At 47.6% G+C, this 25,317-nt stretch overlaps 1 protein-coding gene across 2 annotated transcripts; it reads left to right on the top strand.

The window, feature by feature from the left end:
• The first annotated feature begins 567 nt into the window (after positions 1 to 567).
• Positions 568 to 23,320, top strand: LOC117348491 (membrane-spanning 4-domains subfamily A member 15-like). 2 transcript variants are annotated; one of them, XM_033920700.1, is made up of 8 exons: positions 568 to 840; positions 3,944 to 4,061; positions 8,427 to 8,599; positions 11,056 to 11,172; positions 13,375 to 13,431; positions 15,485 to 15,658; positions 18,122 to 18,241; positions 22,768 to 23,320. In XM_033920700.1, the coding sequence occupies exons 3-8, from the start codon at positions 8,432 to 8,434 to the stop codon at positions 22,771 to 22,773; spliced, it is 642 nt and encodes a 213-aa protein (XP_033776591.1). In that variant the 5' UTR covers positions 568 to 840; positions 3,944 to 4,061; positions 8,427 to 8,431; the 3' UTR covers positions 22,774 to 23,320. The 2 variants fall into 2 exon arrangements, with proteins under 2 accessions (XP_033776591.1, XP_033776589.1); XM_033920698.1 differs by having other exon boundaries at positions 573 to 840; positions 8,430 to 8,599.
• Positions 23,321 to 25,317: the final 1,997 nt, after the last annotated feature.

Genomic DNA, 25,317 nt, shown 5'->3' with positions numbered 1-25,317 from the left:
CAAGCCTCATTTTGGCGGATTCCTTGTGTTCAAAACCTCATTGTGCTGCTCTAATAGTCTCTCCTTATCGTGAGTTCTGTCATCACCTCGCTTTATGTTGTTGGGGAGGGGAGGTTGCCATCTAGTAGTGCTGCATTTCAATTAAAAGTTTTAATTGCAATTAATCACAGGGCATACCCAGCAGTCAATGGGGGGTGGGCACACATTTTTCTCTCTCTCCTCCCCACATTAGTTGTCATCACACATGCCAAGTCATGCACATTTGGCATGTGACACACACATTCAGGCCCTTTCTTCAGCTCACACGCATAAGGGACCCAAACTCAGTATTGTCTCCCTCCACCGTGATGTCACCTGCATTCACTTCCCTGTCCCATTCACCACTGCTGCAAGACTCGATCTTGTCGTCCCCCCACCCCCACCCCCGTGCTGTAATCCAACTTTTTGGCCATCAGCAGCATCAGTGTTTTAAGCATGCTGCCTATGACCTGCCCGAAAACCTGTCTGTAGCATCTCACTTAGGTGGGAACAGGAAGTTCACAATATTCCAGGACAGGTCAAAGGCAGCATGTTTATGGCGTCGACACTGCCGGTGGCCAGAAAATTGAAGGATTACAGTTCAGAAGGGTGGGAGGAGAGCTTGCAGAGCTATTAAGCCCAGGTTCCACAACGGGATAGTAAGGTCGTTCCAGAGACCTGTGATTTTGAAGAGAATATGGAGGGAGAAGTGTAGTGAGATAATTAAATTTGCTGACGACACAAAATTGTTCAAAGTTGTTAAATCGCAAGTGGATTGTGGAAGTGGAAGACTGGATGTCAAAATGGCAGATAACATTTAAGGTGAGCAAATGCAAAATGATGCATGTGGGAAAGAGGAACCCGAACTATAGCTTTGTGATGCTTGAACTGAGTTCTATGTTAGGAGTCACTGCCCAGGAAAAGAATCTAGGTATCATTGTTGAGAATATGTTGAAACCTTCAGCTCAATGTGATGTTGTGGCGGCGGCGGCTAAGAAAGCAAATAGAATGTTAGGAATTATCAGGAAAGGAATGGAAAAACATACAAATGTTATAATGCCCTTGTATTGCTCTATGGTACAGTCACAACTTGAATACTGTGTGCAGTTCTGGTCACCGTACCTTAAAAAAGATTTAGCGGAATTAGAAAAGGTACAGAGAGAAGGGTGACGAAAACGATAAAAGGTTTGGGACGACTAAAGCAGAAAACAGCGGCTAGGACTCATCAGCTCGGAGAAGAGACAGCTGAGGGGTGATATGGTAGCGGTCTATAAAATACTGAGTGGAGTGGAAAGAGTAGATGTGAATCGCTTATTCGCTCTTTCCAAAAAAAATGCTAGGACTAGGGGGCATGCGATGAAGCTACTAAGGAGTAGATTTAAAACAAACCAAAGAAAATATTTCTTCACACAACATGCAATTAAACTCAGGAATTCGTTGCCGGAGAATGTAGTGAAATCAGTTAGCTTAGCTGGATTTTAAAAAGGCTTGGATAATTTCCTAGAAGAGAAGTCCGTAGGCCATTATTGAAATGGTTTGGGGAAATCCACTGCTTATTCCTAGGATAAGCAGCATAAAATCTGTTTTACTACTTGGGATCTAGTCAGGTGCTTGGGACCTGGGTTGGCCACAGTTGGGAACAGGATACTGGGCTTGATGGACCTTCGGTCTATCCCAATATGGCTATTCTTATGTTCTTAGTCTTGCGGCAGTGGCAGGAGAGAGGAAGATACCACTAAAGGGGTAGAGAAACTCCAGACCATGTGGGAGGGGAAGCAAGAGCAGAAAATGGATGAGAGGGGGAGGGGATAAGGAACAGAAGATGGATGATCCTGGGGACCGGAGGGTGGTGGGACAGAGCAGAAAATGGATGGGTTTAGGGACTGGGGACTGGAGCAGAAGATGGATGAGATAGGGCAGTGGTTCTCAACTGGTGTGTCACGAGCACCTGGTTGGCGTGTCATGGGGCTGGCCGATGGAACCTGTAGCGGTTAGGAGGGGAGAGTGCAGGCAGCAGGAAGCAGCCTGGTAGAGGAGACACGGCTACCTAATCCTAATGCGCTCTTTCCCGGGCTTTGCAGGCTGTAAAACACATAAGAATGAAGGATTCGGGTTAATGTAGCAGTGTCTCCTGTTTTCTGCTGCCTGTGCCTGCCCCCCCCCCCCCCCCCCCCCCAGCTGCTGTCCTGAGGTTTTAGGCTGCACTTTTTTTGGAAAGGGAGAAGGGACGTGGAGGTACAGGACTATGGGACACAGAGCTACTGGGTCATAGGGTGGTGGGGAAGAGAGGACATAGAGGTTCAAGGCATAGGGTTGGAGGAATAGAAGGAATAAAGAGCTTCTGGATCATAATGGAAGGAGAGAGGGGAGTTGCTGGATCGTAAAGGGAGGGACACAGGGCTGCTGCACCATAAGGAACAGAGAACAGGGAGTTGCTTGACCTTACTGTAGGGTTGGCGGGGAAGAGAGAACGAAAAGTTCTTGGACCAAATGGTTGGTGAAGAGAGGCAACAGAGCTAAATCGGGACAAGGTGGGAGAGAGATGCTGCACAGGAGGTTAGGTAGGGGACAGAGAGATCCCAATGAGGGTGGTTGGGGTGGGTGAAGAGGCTACAAAATAAACCCGCCAGGACGTTTAAAAAACCCCACTCGATTGGGCAGGAAAACTGAATCAAATCGAATTGAAAAATCAATTCAATAGGCCAAATCGAATCAAATTGAAAAATCTTTCCTTGAATTAGGCAGCACCAGCGCAGAGGACCTCCAGACGTGGCCCCAAGCTCAGGGACTTCCAAAACCCAGACAAACTGCTTGGTTTTGGGAATCCCTCCATGCACCCAGACAGTCCTCTACAAAGAGGACATGTCTGGTAACCCTAGATTTAGGGAGTTTTGTTTTGAGTCAAGAGCTTTTCTGCTCAATTGCTGGTCACGTCTGGCTGTATGTTCACAGGCCTAAAATCCAAACCCCACTCGCGCCGTTCTGTACAAAACCAAAATAAAATATAGCATAAAACAAAAGATAAGACTTCACAACCAAGATTACATGAAATTCTTCTGTGCTAAACAAAAACAAACAAACTACCTTAAATAAGTTTTTTGAAACAAAACCAAACCCTGAATTCTGTCTGTTCTTTTCAGAAAGTACCTTGACTTAAGGTGAGAAATCCTTAAGCCAGGGGTGCCCAAAAGGTCGATTGCGATCGACTAGTAGATCGCGAAGGCAACGCGAGTTGATCGCGGAGAGGAAGTTCCGGGCCAGCTAATCGCTGCCTGGCTGGCCCGGAACTTCCTCTCCGACGTTAGAATTGACAAAAGAAGAAAGTGCAACCAGAGACTCGTGAAATCACCAGACAACAAAGGTAGGAAAAATGATTTTAGTTTCAATTTAATGATCAAAATGTGTCCGTTTTGAGAATTTATAGCTGCTGTCTCTATTTTGCACTATGGCCCCCTTTTACTAAAGCGCAGGGAGCCTATGAGCATTGAGAGCAGCACAGGGCATTCAGCGCAGCTCCCTGCGCTAAAAACCACTATCGCGGTTTAGTAAAAAGGGAGGGGGTATATTTGTCTATTTTTGTATAGTTGTTACTGAGGTGACATTGCATAAAGTCATCTGACTTGACCTCTTTGAAAACCCACGGAATATTAGCATTTTCTCTGCGTACAGTGTGCTTTGTGTTTATTTAAATTTTATTGTTGGTAGATCATTTTGACTTGGTCATTTTAAAAGTAGCTTGCGAGCCCAAAAAGTGTGGGCACCCCTGCCTTAAGCTCTGTTGAATTATCATGGGTAACAGATCAGTTTAGGCAGAAAAGAAGCATTTCCTTACAGAGCACAAAAAAGCGCTGACAGGAAATGACTATTTCCAAATGATGTCAGAAGAGTAGTTCTGATTCCCTCTCTCTTACTTTTTCTGGCTCAGAATCAAATCCTTCCCACTATTGCAGCTGGGGGCTGAGCAGCAAGCAGCAGTAAACAGAGAGAGAGAGAGACAGTTCTGTTAAGAAAGTGAAAAACCAGCCCCTCAGAGGACAAGGAAGGTAAGCCCTAGTACTCCCCTGAGCAGAGACTGCAGCATCAGGTCCAGGGAGAGTATTTCTTCTAGGGTAAAGGGCCACAAGCTTCCCGGTGAAGTGCTCTGAACTATTCACTTCGTGCCTGGTTGTGGGAGATTAGCGATCTTGTGTTTTGCTCCAAATTCTGGCCGTACTCCAAAGAGAGTGAATTAAGAGTGTAGAAGTATTTGGGGTTATTTGGGGGGGTTTTTTGGTCTTGTTGTGCAAAGATTCCCATGCATTCATTTCCCCATGCATCTCAAAGACGCAAAAGAACTTTTCAAACACTCCAAACTGAATGAGAACTTGCACAGTGGTTTGTAATGTGTGGTCTCACTTTACAAAAAGCAAGTTTATGACGCTTATAGAAACTGATGCCCTAGAAAACCGGAGGGGGGGGGGGGTACACATGTAAATCCACCCCTCCTGTAGCAAACTCTCCTTTAAGAAACAGGAGTTTGCTTCCTGGGCTTATCCAAGAAAGGGGATGTGATGCACAATGAAGTCTGAGCATCTGCAAAAGGGGTGAGCTCTGGGGAAAGGATGTGGGGTAGGGTTACCAGATGTCTCAGGGGTCTCAAAGTCCCTCCTTGAGGGCCGCAATCCAGTCGGGTTTTCAGGATTTCCCCAATGAATATGCATGAGATCTATGTGCATGCACTGCTTTCAATGCATATTCATTGGGGAAATCCTGAAAACCCGACTGGATTGCGGCCCTCAAGGAGGGACTTTGAGATCCCTGAGTCTGGATTTACTCGGACACATCCTCTTTTTAGTGGACGGTCCAGTCATCTGGACAGCTTTTCAAAACCCGGCACTTTGTCCATGTTTTGAAAAGTGCTGAGATCAGGGCCACGTCTGGAGGGCTCTGCGCATGCCCGGATGTGATGCAGTGATGTCACATGCATGCGTGCTTTTATCACGTATGTGTCACACATGCACAGATGCCCTCCAGATGTGGCCCCAAAGAGTCAAGGTTTGTGTGGGGCCAACAAGGCAGGGCAGTGAGCGGAATGGGTTGGGTCCAGGGGTGGAACGGGGGCGGGGCCACACGTTCTCTTTTTTTCTAGCAAAAATCTGGTAACTCCAATGTGGGGGGAGAGTGTGCCAAGGGGAGAGTGTGATGCAGTGGTTAGAGTTATAGCCCCAGCATCCTGAGGTTGTGGGTTCAAATCCGCACTGTTCCTTGTGACCCTGGGCAAGTCACCTAATTCCCCCCCCCCCATTGCCCCCAGGAGCTCTAGATAGATTGTGAGCCAGCTGGGACAGACAGGAAAAAATACTTGAGTTCCTGAATAAATTCATGTAAACCATTCTGAGCTCCCCTGGGAGAACACTGTAGAAAACATAATAAATAAATAAATAAATAGTGTGGAAAGCTTCAGCCTCTGATAACCAGAGCTGGTATTGTGATGTCATAATGTCTCATTCCACCAATAAGAGCCAACTTCATCAGTGATGTCACAATGGCTTCATTGTCCTATACTTGGCTCACTTTTACTACACTTTGATTTCTAGAGTGATGCAGTGGTTAAAGCTACAGCCTCAGCACCCTGAGATTGTGGGTTCAAACCCCTACTGCTCTCTGTGACCCTGGCCAAGACACTTAATCCCCTCATTGCCCCAGGGACGCTAGATAGATTGTGAGCCCACCAGGACAGACAGAGAAAAATGCCTCAGTACATGAATAAATTCATGTAAACTATTCTGAGCTCCCCTGAGAGAACGGTATAGAAAATTGAATAAATAAACAAAAGGAAATATAGTATACAGTCAAACCTTGGTTTTCGAGTAACGCGGTTTGCGAGTGTTTTGCAAGACGAGCAAAACATTTGCTAAATTTGTGACTTGCAGAACGAGCAGTCAAATACCCTCTTCCCGCTGGGAGTGCGTCCTTGTTGCAAGGTGACCAGGTCTGAGGAAGGTACTGGTAAGCGCGCCTTCCTCCGGAGATGGGACGGTGCACGCGTTTGCTTGAGGCGGGGCTCTTTCTGTGCAGCTTGTGCGCCTGATTAGAATTCCTGTACTATGCGTGTTTGGAGTTCCGGGAGGCGGGGTCAGCGCGTGCGTACAGATTCGGCCAGTGCTGTTGGTGTTTACGTGGATGGCGCATGTGTACAGGTCCGGCTAGTGCTGGTGGCGTTTACGTTCCTGCAGGGTGTGCACCGGGACGCTGCGGAGTCTGGGAAAATATGGCGAATACCGCCTGCGGATTCAATGCTTCTGCTCCACACAGTACCGCGCCTGCTTCTGCAGCAGTACCGAGCCCAGCTCCGGAAGCAACGGTGGCTGCTGAGACAGGAGCAGCAGTACCGGGTAGCCATCCAGGCTGCGGTTCTTTTTCTCTTTCTCCTCCTCTGGCGGCTCGGCGGCTTTCTCCTTTTTATTTTATTCAGGTACATTAGTTTTTGGGTTGTGGGACGAATCATCTGGGTTTCCATTATTTCCTATGGGGAAATAAGCTTTGATATACGAGTGCTTTGGATTGCGAGCATGCTTCTGGAACAAATTATGCTGTATTTGCAGCAGAACCTCTCCTAGTCACATGCAGGCCAGGAAAGGGATGTCAGAATCATCACGCAGTCTCCGTGGAAATTTTTCTTATTTTTTTTTTCATGTGAAACTTTCTTCGTGTGACAATTTGATCAACGTTGCCAAAGGACAGACTTTGTAAACACAGTAGATAAGTAACGAAGACAGCTGCAGGATTCTGCTGCTGGTCTGTCTCTGATTAGATTACATTCCTGGCATTTTGCTGCTCCAGCTGCTATTCCTTTTGCTTCCACCACGATCATTAAGAGCTCTTGCCAGTGCTGTAGTCTGCCCCGGGCACCATCTTGGTGAGGGCACGGGCAGCCATACTTCTCTCCACCCCATCCCACCACTGCCACACCTGTGCACCGTTTCCTTTCCCCTGTACCTCTGTAACGTTCCTGGCGCGAGCAGCAACCCCCGACCTGCTGTCGCATCGGCGGCGTCTCTTCCTGGACCCACGCCTAGGAAGTGACGTCAGAGGAAGAGCCGAAGCTGGGGTGACAGCAGTTTGGGGGATGCTGCTCACGCCAGGAATGTTACAGAGGGACGGGGGAAGGGAAGCGTTACGCGCACGGCAGGAGGGGGCAGGGAAGGAGCATGTGGAGGTGGGACGGAGAAGAGGGCAGGGGAGGGGCGCCACCTAGGGTTGCCAGATTTTCCATTCGGAAAATCCAGACCCCCCGTAGCCACATCCCCAGGCCTGCCTAGTTACGCCCATCCCCCACCCAAATCCCGCCCCCAATCCCACCCTTGCCGCGCCCCTGATGCCTGCCATGTCGGGCAGGAAGGGAGACCATGCATGCGCGGACTTCTTCCCTGCTCGACACAGCTTTTCAAAACCCGACACTTTTGAAAAGCCGTCTGGGGAGATCCGGACGTCGGGTAACCCTAGTGCCACCACCCCAGGCGCCTCTCACCCTTGCTGCGCCATTGGCTCCTGCTGCTTATTCTTTTCTATGAAGTTTCAAGTCCTCTTTCAGCTTTGGGAAACTTGCACTCAGTTGTATAGCCAAAAGCAGGCTTGGGCGATGACCCGCCCAGCAGCAGTGTATTTAAATCCGACGCCAGCGTGAAAGGAACAGGCTTTGCTCCTGTGTTGCTGTCTTCATGAATCAGCGGTGGCAATTTACACACACGCTGCCTACCGCTAATCTGGGAGCTTCCCCTCTGCCACCTCCCATCTAGGAAGTTGTAACTGTAGGGGGTGGGACATAGCAGAGGGTAGGCTTCTGGGTAAGCTGCAGGCAGCGTGCGGAAATCACGGGAGCCCAGCCTGTCCCCTCTTCGCTGGCAAGAGGAAAGTTGTGGGTGAAGTAAAATGAAGGAGGGAAAGGGAAATGCTGAGACAGAGGCGAGAGAGGGGGAATTGCTGGACATGGAGCAGAGGGGAGGAAGGGAGAGATGGAGAGGGGCCAGAAAGTGACACATTTTGTGGATGGGGATAGGGGTGGGGGGAGAGTCAAGAGAGAGAGAAAATGTTGGGTATTGGGCTGGTGGGGAGGGGGAGATGGTGCATGGGGGAGAGAAGGAAAATATTGGATATGATAGTGGATGGGAGGAAGAGAAAGATATTGCCAGCTGATGACTACCTCCTCCCGCTCCTTAGGTCCAACGACCAGAACTCTCCAAGGTCTGCATATGGCAGCAGTATTCTGGAACTGCTGCTGCCTCCCCCCTCCCCCCCCCCCCCGGCTTGGCTTTCATAGATGCATGAAAGCTGAGCATGCAAACAGATAAGAAAGTGCATTTGGAACATGTAATTTCCTAGACTTGACTCTCACAGGTTTGCTACCATGTCGTATGTGTGTTTTCCAGAAGAAATGGCCAATGTATCTGAGACGGGGAACATACAAGTGGTGACAGAGGTCCTCTCACAGAGCGATCCTCGGGCTGTGCAGCTGTCTAGGCCTACCAGACCCTCTCAGGAAAAATACCAAACCCCTGAAACAATCAAGACATTTAATAAAGGCCAGCCTGTTGCATTGGGGGTAAGTGCGTTTTTCATCCTCATAAAACTTACTCTCGTTAAGTAAAAGGTGCAAATAATGAGCAAGCAAGTTTGTAACTGGCAACTAACCAGGGCTGTCTTAACCACTAGGTAAATTAGGCCCATGGCTTTTGATCCCAGAGTTACAGGGCCACCAACAGATCAGGTTTTCAGGATATCCCTAATAAAATGCATCAGATTTGCATGCCTATTACCTGTACTATATGCAAACCTGTCTCTTGCCTATTTATTAGGGGTATCCTAGACTGATTTCAGTGGGAACTGCTGGTTTAGCTCCTGTGAGGAAATATTGAAGCTCAAGGCTTCCATCTTTTCAGTATTGAGTCGGTCCAGAGGAAGGCTACTAAAATGGTCAGTGGTCTTCGTCATAAGGCATATGAGGACAGACTTAAAGATATCAATATGTATACTTTGGAGGAAAGGTGGGAGATATGATAGAGGTGTTTAAATACCTACATAGCATAAATGTGCGTGAGGCAAGACTCTTTTATTTGAATGGAAGCTCCAGAATGAGAGGGCATAGAATGAAGTTAAGAGGAGCGATCTAAGAAAATATTTTTTTACAGAGAGAGTGGTAAATGCCTGGAATAGGCCACTGATAAAGGTGGTGAAGACAGAGACTATATCTGAATTAAAGAAAGCGTGGGGGAAGCCATTGCTTGCCCTGTATCGGTAACATGGAATATTGCTACACCTTGGGTTTTGGCCAGGTACTAATGACCTGGATTGGCCACCGTGAGAACGGGCTACTGGGCTTGATGGACCATTGGTCTGACCCAGTAAGGCTATTCTTAGGTGTCAGGTCAAAAGCGCGCCGGGACAAAGGCGCGCACAGACAATTGAGCGCAGCGCGGGGGCGTGCGTCGCAGAAAATGACTGTTTTTAGGGCTCCGAAGGGGGGGCGTGGGGGGAACCACCCCACTTTACTTAATAGAGATTGCGCCGCGTTGTGGAGGCGATGTGGGGGCTTGGGGGGTTGTAACCCCCCACATTTTACTGAAAACTTCACTTTTTCCCTGTTTTTAGGGAAAAAGTTAAGTTTACAGTAAAATGTGGACGGTTACAACCCCCAAACCCCCCATAATGCCGGCGCGATCTCTATTAAGTAAACTGGGGGGGCTCCCCAACAAAACCCCCCGTCGGATCCCCTAAAAACTGTAATTTTCTTTGGCGCGCGCCTCTGTCTTGCGCTCAGTTGTCGGCGCGCGCCTTTGTCTTTCGCGGGGTTGTCTATGAACCCTATTCTTATGTTCTTAGGAAGAGGAGGAGATAGTGGATGCTGCGGATGGGCAGACTGGATGGGCCCTATGGCCTTTACCTGCCGCCATGATTTTATGTTCTATAAAATGGACCATGCAACAGGCCAATCTGAACATGAACCAAAGCGCAGTTCAAAAAATGCCCAAATGAGGGCGGTCAAAAAAGAATTACATCTTGTCTAAAAATCACCCCTGCAATGCGCAAATCAAAATGCCACACCTAATGAGAGGTGCATTCATCTCAAAAAATGCTCCCATTACACTGACCACGATGACATAAAAATTATAATTTCATCATTATCCTCATACTTTTATAGTATTAACAAAAGGCTTAATAAAAGTAAACCGATTGTGAGAAATGCTCACTACAAGAACTGAGGACAGACTTCGGTGAAGCAGAAAATGATTTGTTATTCTCTCTTGCAAGACAGGTGGGTCCACATACATAGTAGGCGCACGGAGCTGACTGTGGTTCCACTATATATAGTTTATCCTTTCATTTCTGGTCCCTCCTGCCTACAAACCCATTGGTCAGGGCAGTGGCGAGTTACAACCCATTAAATATCACCTGGATTTCCATTTTCCACGCTTGTTCTCCCAACCCTCAGCCTTATCTACCTCTTCCCATATATGATTACACTTCTCCCTCCGTATCACACTTTCTTCCCTCTATATTCCTCCTCTAACCCTTACTACGGTGTTCCCTCTTTATATTAAGTTAAGTATATTAAGAGAAAAGAATTGTGAGGGCGCAGAGCCACTGTTCACCACAGAGGTCTGTCTATTCTTCCTGTGTACTGCCTTCTAGTCAGCAGGGGGAGCCAGCGAGCAGGGCCTCTTATCTGCTGTTTCCTCCTCTGCCAGTTTTCTTCTGTAGTCAGAATCATTCAAGGCTCCATTTGTGCGAACTTTATATTTAAATTACAATGAAGAGCCCCAACAAACCTGTTTGCCTAGGGCCCAACAAAGAGTTAATCTTGCCCTGACCATGGGTCTGGGAAATGTGCATCTAATCTTTTTCAAGAGGGTATAGTACATCACATGATCCACCCCCCCCCCCCCCTCGGTCCTGTTTTAAACTGGAATATAGTACCCCTTGTCCCATTTTAAACTGGAACATAATATTCTTTGTCCTGTTTTAAGATGGAATACAGTACCTTTTCTCCTATTCTTCCAGTCTATACAGATCTTGCTTGGTTTGGTCCACCTCTTCTTTGGAATTACCTTTGCAATAGCGAACACATTACCAATTCTGACCATCTCCAGTGGAGTTTGCTTCTGGACAGGAATTCCGGTAAGTAAATTTATGATCAATAAATACCCTTTCCTCCTGCAAACATCTAGGGAAATTCTGTTCAGTGCAGGAAAATTCTCTACCTCACTGCTTACCCCTGGAAGGCCCAATGGGGTCGAAATGACCCCCCAGTGTTCATTTTTTAGTCTGCTGTGCAGCAATGGCTCAAAGTTATCTTTTAATATTTTACGACTGTTCATGTGTTATTGTTACAAATTAAAGAAAAGTGGTGCAAATCAATTATCTGCAATTAAAGCAGCTCAAACCTTGCTGCTCCGTATCATGGCAACAGTGACCCCCACGGTTACAAGTTAAACACTGCAAAAAGTTTTTTCTCTGTCATCATCAGATGACACTGAGCCCATTGGGGTCAATTTGAGAGAGAGAGAGAGGGAAAAAAAGCACCCACGGTGAGGAATGAGGTTGGAAGGAGGGAGAGAGGAAGGAGAAAGAGAGAGAGAGAGAAGCAGCTGGTGGGGAGAGGGAGGGAGAGAAGACAGAGAAAAGCAGATGCAGAAGGGGTATTGGAGGGAGGGAGGGAGAGAGAGAGAGAGAAGCACCTGCAGGGGAGGGTAGTTGGAGGCAGAAGGAAGGAGAGAGAGAGAAGCACCTATGGTGGGGGAGGAGGTTGGAAGGAAGGAGAAAGAGAGAGAGAGAGAAGCAGCTGGAGGGGGAGGGGGGTTGGAGGGAGAGAGCAGGGCACCCACAGGAGGGGGGGGGGTTGGAAGGAGGGAGGGAGAAAAGCACCCAGGGGAAGGGGGAGGTTAGATGGAGAGAAAGAGAAGGAAGCAAACAGCTACCAGAAATCAGTCATTTCGCCTGTAATAAGAACTACACACAGCCCATTTGTGACCTCAGAGGCAAAGAGTGTGCATTCCTGTGCTAATCAGTCAGCAAATCCACATTACAGGGAGATACTTTTAAAACCAATAGGAGGAAATTTTTTTTCACTCAGAGAATAGTTAAGCTCTGGAACGCGTTGCCAGAGGATGTGGTAAGAGCGAATAGCGTAGCTGGTTTTAAGAAAGGTTTGGAGAAGTTCCTGGAGGAAAGGTCCATAGTCTGTTAGTGAGAAAGACATGGGGGGAAGCCACTGTTTGCCCTGGATCGGTAGCATGGAGTGTTGTTACTCTTTGGGATTCTGGAATGTTGCTACTCTTTGGGTTTTGACAAGGTACTGGTGACCTGGATTGGCCACCATGGGAACGGGCTAGGGAATGGGCTACTGGGCTTGATTGACCATTGGTCTGACCCAGGAAGGCTATTCTTACCCCTCTTGCCCCCTTACCATGCGCTAACTAGTTTACCAGGATTACCATGTGGACCCTTATTGCCTACAAATAGTTCTCAGCAAGTGCTCATGCAGTAATTTTTATTAATGGCCGCATGCTAATTTTATTATTAGTGCATGGCCAATGGAAAATTCACTATCTTCCTGTTTCAGAAAAAATGGCCACGGTTCACTGTGTAAACCGCAGTATCCCAGACTTCAAGAATAAATGGGATACCTATGTGGGATCACTGCGAGAGTCATACCAATGAATAGGGTCGCTAGGATAGACTTAATAGAGCAGGTCAGTAGAGTTAAGGGGGCCAGTAGACTTAAAAGGGGGTCAATGGTATGGGCAGACTTGATGGGCTGTAGCCCTTATCTGCCGTCATCTTTCTATGTTTCTATGTTTTCTTTCTAAACCCGCGTAAGGCCACTTTCCTCTGCAGCTTAGGGCTCCTTTTACGAAATTGCGGTAGTGTTTTTAGCGTGCGCTACCCCCCCCCGCGCTACGCGGAGAAACTAACGCCAGCCCAGTGGAGGCGTTAGCGTCTACTGCGCATGGCAATTTAGCACGCGCTAAAACCGCCAGCGCAGCGTAGTGAAAGGAGCCCTTACAATGCTGCGTTGCTCATTTAGGGCTCCTTTTACAAAGCCGCGCTGGCGGTTTAATGCGCGTAATAGCGCACGCTAAACCACCCGCCGTGCTAGCCGCTACGGCCTCCTCTTGAGCAGGCGGTAGTTTTTCGGCCAGCGCGGGGGTTAGCGCGCGAGATGAAAAGCCGCGCCCGTTAAACCCGCTAACGCGCCTTCGTAAAAGGAGCCCTTAGTATTATGAGTTTTTTTTAATGCTCTTATATTTTATTCTACTCGTATTCAAAACAATAAAATCTCTTAATGCTAATGGATGTTCTCTTATCTCTTTCGGACAGCTCCTTATTTCAGGAAGCCTTTCGGTCGCAGCTGAGAAAAGAGAAAAACTTGTTCTGGTGATTATATTTAAACCTTTTTTCCAATCATTAGTACTGTTCAATGAAGCCTATTCTTATCATGCCCTGGTCTCCTGGTGGGGTCTAGGCCAGCTCACCATAGGACAAGTGACCACAGCCATCTCAACCACAGGACTAGAGAATGACACGGTGACAGAATTCAACACCGTTCCCGTCCCCGCGGATAACCGCGGGAAATAATCCCATGTCATTTTCTAGTGTCTATTTCAACCTCGGTCCTTCTACACCAGCTTTCTTCAAAGCAAAGCTTGTGGGTCAGTGGTTGTGGCCATTCATACTCTGATTCTTATGTGAGCCAAGGATAATGAAGCCATTGTGACATCACTGACGTGATTGGCTCTTAGGCACTGGTGGAATGAGGCATTATGACATCACAATATCTGCTCTGGATACCAGAGACTGTCATTTTCTAGTGTCAATTTCAACCTCGGTCCTTCTACACCAGCTTTCTTCAAAGCAAAGCTTGCTGGTCAGTGGTTGTGGCCATTCATACTCTGATTCTTATGGGAGCCAAGGATAATGAAGCCATTGTGACATCACTGATATGATTGGCTCTTAGGCACTAGTGGAATGAGGCATTATGACATCACAATATCTGCTCTGGAATGTTGCTGCTCAATCTCAGCATTCTTCAAAGCAAAGCTTGAGAGTCAGTGGTTGTGGCCATTCATACTCTGATTCTTCCCTCTTTCCTTAAAGAATGACATGAAGATGGTTTCCCGTGGTTATCTGCGGGGACGGGAACGGTGATGAATTTTGTTACCGTGTCATTCTCTACACAGGACCACTGAACATGGAGAAATTATAAAAAGTTAAAGTAATGCAATACGAAGACATAAAAATACATGTTTGTTTGTTTTTTTTTGTAAATCATGTTAACATATTTAGTTTTCTTTCATCATTCCTTGTAATTGTGAGCTATAGCACAATCTGAATGCAGAGATATTTATTAAGCAACAACAACAGACAACAAAAAGAAATCCAACCAAATCTGCAGGAGAAACACCGAAGCAGGAAAACCAAACAGAAACTGCAGACAATGTACACGATGCAGGCAAAAATTTATTATTCCAAAGTTAAAATGCAGTGATATAAAAACCTTTTTACCAACCAAGGGTCGAGTGGTTTCATTTTTGGCAGCACTTTCGGCGGATTTAATATACAGGCATTTGTTGTTATCGTCATTTTTGGCGGTACATTTTATACTTTGTTTACCATGGACCCCTGACGAAGACGTGTTGTCCGAAACACGGACCGTGTTGGGTCCCTTGGTTGGTAAAAAGGTTTTTATATTACTGCATTTTAACTTTGGAATAATACATTTTTGCCTGCATCGTGTACATTGTCTGCAGTTTTTGTTTGGTTTTCCTGTTTTGAGATATTTATTAACACATTTTAAAATGGTTAGTACCGTATATACTCAAATATAAACCTATCTAAATATAAACCAAGGTAACTTTTTCTCCCCCCCCAAAAAAAAAAAGAGGGGGGAAAAGGTTGACTTGAATATAAAACAAACTCGTGGCAGTCTCACAAGGTTACTGTGAATGTTTGTAAAATACTTTATTTAAAAATCAATAAAAAAAGCAGATAGATTTAACAGAATTTTCTTATCCTTTTTTCAATGAGAAGGATAAGCTCTTTTTCTACTGTGCAGAAAAGCAGGATTTTCAAAACTTAAAGCTCCATTTGTCACAGACCTTTCCATACTAACCATAAATCAGGGGTGTCCAATGTCGGTCCTCGAGGGCCGCAGTCCAGTCGGATTTTCAGGATTTCCCCAATGAATATACATGAGGTCTATTTGCATGCACTGCTTTCATTGTATGCTAATAGATCTCATGCATATTCATTGGGGAAATCCTGAAAACCCGACTGGATTGCGGCCCTCGAGGACCGACATTGGACACCCCTGCCATAAATGTATCCTGTATTCCAGGTGAGGCCTTACCTGTTTTAGTCCTGTTGTTAATCTCGTTCTTTGCCTCTCACTTGCCTGAGAATAATTTTCCAACCAACATAATTGGTTTAGGTGAAAGCAAGTTTGGGATCCAATTTACTGAGCCTTGTCGCCGGACTGGTTGCTGTGATCCTCTTTGCTGTGACAATGACTGAAATTGGTCAAATGTGCATTTCACGTGCAGACGCGGAAGAAAACAACGACACCTATAGAAACTGGTACAAGTGGTGTGATTCTTCACCTTTTGTAAGTGCACTTCACCTTCTGCAGCCAGTGTGTGGCCTCCCCTCGATACACTTGTAAGAGTTTGAGAGATTCATTTCTGGGTTCTGTCCCATTACCTGTATGGGGCATTCCAAATCAAATTTTACCATGAAAAATAGAACTGAATGTCCAGATCTGAAAAGAGAGCCTGTTAAAATAGGATAATCCTAGGACAGTGGCGGGCAACTCCGAGGGCCGGAATCCAGTCGGGTTTTCAGGATTTCCCCAATGAATATGCATGAGATCTATTTGCATGCACTGCTTTCAATGCAAGAGTACAAAAACTTACTTGTGTAACATGCCCCCTCTTTTATTAAGGTGCGCTAACCCAGTGGTTCCCAACCCTGTCCTGGAGGACCACCAGGCTAGCCCTAATGAATATGCATGAGAGAGATTTGCATATAATGGAAGTGACAGGGATGCAAATCTGCTTCATGCATATTCATTAGGGATATCCCGAAAACCCGATTGTCCTGGTGGTCCTCCAGGACAGGGTTGGGAACCACTGCGCTAACCGACTAGACCAGGGGTAGGGAACTCCGGTCCTTGAGAGCCGTATTCCAGTCGGGTTTTCAGGATTTCCCCAATGAATATGCATTGAAAGCAGTGCATGCAAATAGATCTCGTGCATATTCATTGGGGAAATCCTGAAAACCCGACTGGAATACGGCTCTCGCGGACCAGAGTTCCCTACCCCTGCAATCGGTTAGCGGACCTTAGTAAAAGAGGGCCTAAGTGACTTGAAACACTCCGCAATTACAAAACTCAAGGGGCCAATTATTCACCACTCCAAAAACTCTTGATATATATTCACTTATTCCCCACTAAAAAGGAATTTATTTTTAAATTTCTGTGTAGCTCAAACAATCTCATAAGATGAGGAGGAAAAAGCCTCAGACTCCTATGATTTTCTTAATTGTTTTTTTTTCAATTAATTTTATGTTTTTTAAATTTAAATTATTTTGTGATTATATTTTTAAATAACCTTACAAATAAAACGCCTGAGAGCTAAACCCTACCACTCCAAATTTCACTGACTTAAATGGACCTAACAGCTATATTTTAGGAGTGACCATAAAATCACCTCCCGCTAGTGCATTAGAACCGCAGTCGAGTGTGTGTTGACAAGAAATGTATACAAAAATCTTATGCTGAAACACTTATTTCTTTCCACTGCAATTCTGAAAACCGTCTTCGTGATTTTGCACTGCTGTTCAAAATAGCAAGTCTGCTAAGCCCAAAGCCCAAAATGGCAAGTCTGCTAAGCCCAAAGCTGACAATGGCCTGCCAGCGTTTCGCGTTTTCAGCGTCAGGGCAATGAGGCTATTATCGGCACATAACTCCGTGCTCACAGGCTAGCCTCCTCGTCTTATGAGATCGTTTGAGCTAAACAGAAATTTAAATATAAAGTTAATTCCTTTTTAGTGGGGAACAAGTGAATATATATATCAAGGGTTTTTGGATTGGGGGATTAAGTGATGCAGCATGGGATTTGAACCCATAACCTCATGGTGCTGAGGCTGTAGCTCTAACCACAGTGGAGGTTTAAGGAAGATACTTCCCTTTACCCTTCCAGTAAAGATCTGGCCCAGACATTCCCTTTCCGAAATGGAGAACAAACATGTCAGTTTTGATGCCGTCCACATTCTGCCCTCTTGCGATCTACACATCAGGTAAGTCCCTCTTATCTGTGCCCATCTCCTCTACCACCAGCTCCATCCTTCTGCACCGTGTGTCTGAAATGAACTTCCTTGTGCTCCCTTCCTGGCTGGGTGTGTTTGTTTCTGTTGGAGGGGTGGGGGTGGGGGGTGTGAATAAGGGAAATAGAAACATTTTATAATTGAGAATACCCATAGGAAAAAACAAATTGAAACCTTTTTCTCTTTGACCCAACCTTGTCCTGATTTTCTTTATGAATTTCTTCTCTCCACTAGAAGGCTGTCATACAATTTTAAATGCAGTTCCCTTTCTTCTCTGGATGTTTCTGCTCCAACCTCTCTTTTACAGGAGCTTCCAGTGACTAAAGGCGAAGGGGAAAAAAAATGAAACTAAAACATGATTGCCCAGAGAGAACTTTTGTTTATTCTCCTTCAGCCAACCTTGTCCTCCATTTTCTTTAAAAATTCCCTCTCTGAACTGGTACTCAGGAACTTCCAGTGTCTAAAGGTAAGGGGAATTCTCCAGAATGTCCTATGCCAACCACCAAGCAATGATCCTGGGCAATCCTCCTTCCAGGGGTCTTGAGTACTATTTCTGCATCAATTCTAGGTCAATTTGCCCCCAAGGTCGAGCAGCTCATAGAATTGGTTGTAGATCTTCAATGACCTTGAACTGTTTAATGGAATTTACCAATGGTACACATTTCAATAAGGTCCCTAATAAAGATGTGTTAGGGGGCTGTATCTCTGGTCTGTGCCTGACTGGATCGCCTGTTTTACTTTCTAGGCCCTGACTTATGGACTTAATGGCCTCTTCTTGGCATTCCTGCTCTTGGAGATTGCCACCGAAGCCTCCATTGCTGCCTTTGCCTGGAAGGCTCTCAGACAGGCCAAATACACTCAAATAGTAAGTTTGCAAGCTGTAATCTCTTAGTGAAAACTGGAGGCCTAAAGGTTAGCTTCCATACACACACAAAAAAAGAAGAGAGGGGCATTTTCAATACTGCATGTAAGTCAGGCTTTGGACGTCCAGAGGAGCGCATCCAAATATCGGGTAGAGAAAAAGTCCATTTTCGAAACCACTAGACATCTATCATTTTTTTTTATGGACTGGCAAGGTGTCGACCTCCCTCTGTGCATCTATCTGATTTGGCCATTTTTGACCAATGTCCAAATGATAAGATGCACAAAACAGGCCATTTGCATGTGGGAGGGGCCAGCAGATAGGCCAGCAGAGCACTGCGACCTTAAACTTAAAAGGCACTGCTATGAACTTCACATAAAGGGTGCTAGGTATGCATCTTACCATAATCCCCTTATAAAGTATGGAGAGCCCTCCAAATAATCCCCCCCAAATCCTACTAAACCCACCTGTCTAACAAAAGCCTTCTCACACAAAGGGGAGGGAAGTTTCGTGGAGACGCCAGGAAGTACTTCTTCACGGAAAGAGTGACTGAGCATTGGAACAAGCTTCCAGTGCAGGTGATCGAGGCCAGCAGCATCCCAGACTTTAAGAATAAATGGGATACCTATGTGGGATCCCTACGAGAGTCAAGTCAAGGAATAGGGTCGCTAGGGTATAGGCTTGAAGGAGCGGGTCAGTAGAGAGGCTGTATGATTAAGGGGGTCAGTAGACTTAAAGGGGTGGGTCAATAGAGTGGGCAGACTTGATGGACTATAGCCCTTATCTGCCGTCATCTTTCTATGTTTCTAAAGTCATAGGGTGAGAACCTCAGCATAGCCATTCTTCTCCCACAGTCAATAGAGTACCCCGAAAGATAAAAAGAAATGGACTGGCTCTGACTTGTCAATCCGACCTCAGGTTTCCTAAGCCCTGAATCTGCTATTTCAGCCCTTCAATCCCTAACTTTTGTATAAGAAGTCATCTATGTAATGCTGAATGGGATAGGGCGGACATGGGCAAACTATGGCCCGTAGGCCATATCTGGCCTGTTTAGTTTTTTAATCTGGCCTGCAGAATTTGGCGGCCAGGTTGAAGATCTCGACGGAGCCGTCTAGGCGGGCCACGGCCAAGTGCTCTGAGCGGTGGCAGTAATGCAAGAAGCAGAAGAAGCGCACCTGGAACTCCCCCGTGGCCGGCCACAGCTCTGCGAGACGCACGCACGTGTCGGGCCGCCAGCCAGAAGCAGAAGTGGCTCTTGGTCCGGCCCCTCTGTCAAATTTAAGAACCCACCGTTGCCCACGAGTCAAAAAGTTTGCCCACCCCTGGGATAGGGCAGGGGTGGGCAACCTCGGTCCTTGAGGGCTGCCCAGCTGGGTTTTCAGGATTTTCCCTACAGATCTCATGCGTATTCATTGGGGAAATCCTGACAATCCAATTGGGTTGCAGCCCTCGAAGACCGAGGTTGCCGACCCCTGGGGTAGGGGGAATACTTGTTGCTCGCCTGTAACAAGTGTCTTCTGTCAATGGCAGGATTGATAAGGCACAGAAGTTAGGGGACATCATCACACGTTGCCAGGATGGAACAGCTCACCCAGAGTTTGGGTTACCAGTTTTTTCGTTTGGAAAATCTGGACTCATAGGCCCGCCCAGGCCCACCCAGCCCCGTCCCCCCACTGCCTGCCCTCCTGCCTGACAGTAATTTGTTCCAAGCTTTTCAAAACCCGGACAAAGTGCTGGGTTTTGAAAAGCCGTCCGGACTAGAGAGCTGCACGGGAACGGGGACGACGGGCATCCCGCGGGTTCCCCCTTTGGGTCACGGGGATCCCGTGGGGACGCCCCTAGGGTCGCGGGGATCCCGTGGGGATGCCCCCTAGGGTCGCGGGGATCCCGTGGGGACGTCTCCGAGGGTCGCGGGGTTCCTGCGGGGCTGGATGTACTCAGTCGCGCGGCTCTTCTCTCTACCTTCTCTGCTTGCAGCACAGAGCCGAACGGAAGTCTTCCCGACATCAGCGCTTACGTCGGAGGGCTTAAAGCTTAAAGCCCTCCCTCCCTCCGACGTCAGCGCTGACGTCGGGAAGACTTCCGTTCGGCTCTGTGCTGCAAGCAGAGAAGTTAGAGAGAAGAGCCGCGCGACTGAGTCGGGAAGACTTCCGTTTGGCTCTGTGCTGCAGGCAGTGCAGGTAAGGAGGAGAGTAGCCTCGCGGTTCGAGTGGCTACCAAGGGAGGGGGCGGTCCGCCCCGCCACACCCCGCCCCGGTTGCAGCACAGCCGGCCAGGTCCCCTTACTTTTGTGGCACTTCCCCGACCGACCGACAACAGCCCCGGTCCGACAATCCTCCCTGCCCTGTAGCCGCGAATCTAAATTATCTTCTTACAGCAGCTGTAATAAGGTAATTTAGATTCGCAGTTAAGGGCAGGGAGGTTTGTCGGACCGGGGCTGTTGTCAGTCGGTCGGGGAAGTGCCACAAAAGTAAGGGGACCTGGCTGGCTGTGCTGCACCCGGGGCGGTAGAGAAGGAGGGGGGGGAGAAGGACGCTGAAAGCACTTGAAGACAGAGGAGGGAGAAGGACGCTGAAAGCACATGGGGGAATACAAAGGGGTGGAGAAGGACGCTGAAAGGCCATGGGAAGGGCGGGGGGGGAGGGAAGGACTCTGAAAGCACTTGTGGAAGACAGAGGGGGGAGAAGGATGCTGAAAGCACATGGGGAAGACAAAGGGGTGGAGAAGGACGCTGAAAGGACATGGGGAAGATAAAGGGGTGGAGAAGGACGCTGAAAGGCCATGGGAAGGGCGGGGGGGGAAAGGACTCTGAAAGCACTTGTGGAAGACAGAGGGGGGAGAAGGATGCTGAAAGCACATGGGAAAGACAAAGGGGTGGAGAAGGACGCTGAAAGGACATGGGGAAGACGGGGGGGGGGGGGGTGGAGAAGGACGCTGAAAGGCCATGGGGAAGACAGAGAGGGAGAAGGACGCTGAAAGGACATGGGGAAGCAGAGGGGGGAGAAGGACACTGAAAGCACATGTGGAAGACAGGGGGGAGAAGGACGCTGACAGGACATGGGGAAGATGGGGGGAGAAGGACGCTGAAAGGAAATGGGGAAGAGAGAGTAGGGAGAAGACGCTGGCAGGGAAGAAGACAGATGCCAGACTATGGGGGGAGCGGAGAGAAGAAGATGGGTGCTAGACCAATTTGGAAGGGGGAAGAAAGGGAGAGGCACAGTAACAGAGCAAATGGAAGATGCAGAAGGAAGAGAGACAGTGGATGGAAGGAATTGAATGAGAACATGAGGAAAGCAGAAACCAGGCAACAAAGGTAGGAAAATAATTATATTTCTTTTTTTTTATTTTGCTTCAGGATAAAGTAGTATATTAGTTGTGTTGATAAAAATTTATAAACATTAGAGGCTCTGGTAGAAACCCATTTGCAAAGTATGTATTCTTCCCAATTAATATTTTCAAATTAATAAAGTCTTTTTGCTTATTTGTAAATGGTTTCTACCAGAGCCTTTAATTCAGTAGCATAATTAAATGAAATAACTATTTCTGAAGTTTATATGGACGGGCGGGGACGGAGGGGATTCCTCGCGGGGACGGGTGGGGACGGAGGGGATTCCTCGCGGGGACGGGTGGGGACGGAGGGATTCCTCACGGGGACGGGTGGGGACGGGTGGGATTCCTCACGGGGACGGGTGGGGACGGGTGGGACTTTGGCGGGGACGGGTGGGGACGGGTGGGATTTCTGTCCCCGCGCAACTCTCTAGTCCGGACCCCCGGACATGTCCTCAATATTAGTATATTAGGTTTTGATATACCGCCTTAGTTGCATAACAAGTCAAAGTGGTTAACTTCAAAATGCAACTGTAAAAGTTACTCACCCCTGCTCTAGAAACTAAGGGCTCCTTTTACACAACTAACCCCTGCGCTAGCCAAAATACGGTTCATAGTAAAAAGCGCGCGGCGACAAAGGCGCGCCTAGACAACTGAGCGCAAGGCGGAAGCCTGCGCCGAAGAAAAACAGTGTTTTAAGGGGCTCCGACAGGGGGTGTTGGTGGGGAACACCCCCACTTTACTGAATACAGATCGCGCCGGCGTTGTGCGGCGTTGTGGGGGGCTTGGGGGGTTGTAACCCCCCTCATTATACTGGAAACTTAACTTTTTCCCTGTTTTTTTAGGGAAAAAGTGAAGTTTTCAGTATAATGTGGGGGGTTACAACCCCCCAAACCGCCGGTGCGATCAGTATTCAGTAAAGTGGGGTGTTCCCCCCCCCACCCACCCCCATCGGAGCCCCTTAAAACACTGTTTTTCTTCGGCGCGGGCTTCCACCTTGCCTCAGTTGTCTGGGCACGCCTTTGTCGGCGCGCGCTTTTGACCTGTCACCCAAAAAACTACCGCCTGCTCAAGAGGAGGCAGTAGTGGCTATCGCGGCCGGCAAATTATCGTGCACTATTACGTGTGTTAAACCGCTAAGTGCCTTGAATATCTTTGTCTACAGGAGCTCATAAAATGTGTTTTTTTTTTCTCTCTTTCAGCTGTGAGATGCCCAGGTGATGCGCTAAGGGACACCTTGACCTGTGCTTATATATATTTCACTTTAGATGGTACTGAATGAGCTAAGCAACTTCTGCGGCTCCATCGTAAATACAGTATATAGCAGTGCCCGGTAGAGTCTTCTATGTATTAATATGGCTTTTGAGCATCGTGTCCAGGGATGGTTGGTGAGGCTGAAGGCAAAACCAGGGAAGGATCAATGTGTCGGGGGGGGGGAGAGGGGGGGGGAAATGGAGATAGAATAATGGACTTGGAACCAGGGTTAAAATTGTGTTACTGCCATGGCCTCGGTATCTAAGCCTTTGAGGAACAAGCTTACTACTAGAGGTCTGCACGGGAACGGGGATCGCGGGAATCCCGCGGGTCCTGCGGGGGTCCCGCGGGAATCACCCCTAACCCACGGAACTTCCACGGGGACCCCCCCTCTGGCCCACGGACTCCCACGGGGACCCCCCCTAGCCAATGGGACTCCCACGGGGATGGAAGGCTTTGGAAGCAGGGTTCGTCCATGTAGCAAAAGAGGGGGTTTATAAGTTAGTTACCTCAACAGAAAACAAAAAAAGGGTTCCACCCAAGAGATTCCACAAGGAAAACAGCAAAAGAAACTGTGGAATTGATGATCTTGGTAGAAATAATGGCTGCTTTTTATGGGGAAGGGCGGGGATGGAGGTAATTCTTTGCGGGGATGGGTGGGGACAGAGAGGATCCTGGTGGGGACAGAGAGGATCCTGGCGGGGACAGGTGGGGACGGAGAGGATCCTGGCGGGGACGGGTGGGGACAGAAAGGATCCGGGCGGGGACAGGTGGGGACAGAGAGGATCCTGGCGGGGACAGGTGGGGACAGAGAGGATCCTGGCGGGGACAGGTGGGGACAGAGAGGATCCTGGCGGGGACAGGTGGGGACAGAGAGGATCCTGGTGGGGACAGGTGGGGACAGAGAGGATCCTGGCGGGGACAGGTGGGGACAGAGAGGATCCTGGCGGGGACGGGTGGGGACGGAGAGGATCCTGACGGGGACGGGTGGGGACGGAGAGGATCCTGGCGGGGACAGGTGGGGACAGAGAGGATCCTGGTGGGGACAGGTGGGGACAGAGAGGATCCTGGCGGGGACGGGTGGGGACAGAGAGGATCCGGGCGGGGATGGTTGGGATTTCTGTCCCCGCGCAACTCTCTACTTACTACACCTCCAGTATAGGTAATTTTTTGAACAGGAGTCTGGTGTAGGGCAGCATATAAATCCCAAAATCCAAACAACTTTTAAGAGTTCAGCATCACAGCCAGAAAGAGTGCAGACTTTACCTGGCATTTCAGAATATGTGTTCATTCATGAAGTACCTGAAGACCTTTGTCTCTCCTATACTTTCATCCATTCTATCATGGATAAGGACAGTAAAGCCTTTATTAGTCTGTGTATTACTGACACTCTCTGAATTAAAACTTTATCTTCCTCGTCTACTGGCATTTAAGTCTTATTTCTAATGATCTTTTTCTGTGATAAAAGAACATAAGAATTGCCGCTGTTGGGTCAAACCAGTGGTCCATCGTGCCCAGCAGTCTGCTCACACGGCGGCCCTTTGGTCAAAGACCAGCGTCCTGAGACTAGCCCTACCTGCGTACGTTCTGGTTCAGCAGGAACTTGTCTAACTTTGTCTTGAATTCCTGGAGGATGTTTTCCCCTACGACAGACTCCGGAAGAGCGTTCCAGTTTTCTACCACTCTCTGGGTGAAGAAGAACTTCCTTACGTTCGTACGGAATCTATCCCCTTTCAATTTTAGAGAGTGCCCTCTCGTTCTCCCTACCTTGCAGAGGGTGAACAACCTGTCCTTATCTACTAAGTCTATTTCACTGGTTGAACGGAGAATAATCGAACACAGTCTCTAGACCTAACGTAATTTCCAGTTGTACACCCCTTGGATCTTAACATAGGGGTATCCATTCCATAATGTAGCTGAAAATTAGTGGCTGCTATAGTGGTAGCAGGGATTGCTGGCACTTCACCCTCCTGGCATTGGCAAATTGGTGGCTGTCGGGACATCATCCCATCATTTGCAGCACTTCTGTTTGAATTTTGTAAACCGTCCAGACACTGTTGCGTTGGACAGTATATCAAATGACTAAGAAACTTGTTAATAAAGTCTTTAAGGGTTGCCTATGAATGAGTATAGTGATGTTAAATACATAAGTAAGAGTGATAAAGTACAAAAGTGCAAAGTGTGGTGATTCATTCAATCGGTCAATCTAAAGTGAAAAAACACTCCGACCATAGGTTCTTCATAATGTCAACTGAATCATAAACTCATGCTCACTATACTCTTCTTTAGTCCTATTTTTGGTTGAAGCCATTTTTTCTTCTCTTTTTACTTTTTTCTCTCCCTCAATTCAAAAATATATTTTCATAGTATAATCTTCAAGTTTCAAGTTTATTAGGTGACTTGATCCATCGCTTAATCAAATATTCTAAGCGATGTACATTTTAAAATCTACAATTATAAAAAAAAACAATACAATACATACAATAACTTAAATAATG

The sequence above is a fragment of the Geotrypetes seraphini genome, chromosome 14 (assembly GCF_902459505.1).
Source record: "Geotrypetes seraphini chromosome 14, aGeoSer1.1, whole genome shotgun sequence".
Classification (NCBI taxonomy): Eukaryota; Metazoa; Chordata; class Amphibia; order Gymnophiona; family Dermophiidae; genus Geotrypetes; species Geotrypetes seraphini.
This window is presented reverse-complemented; position numbering and strand designations above follow the sequence as displayed.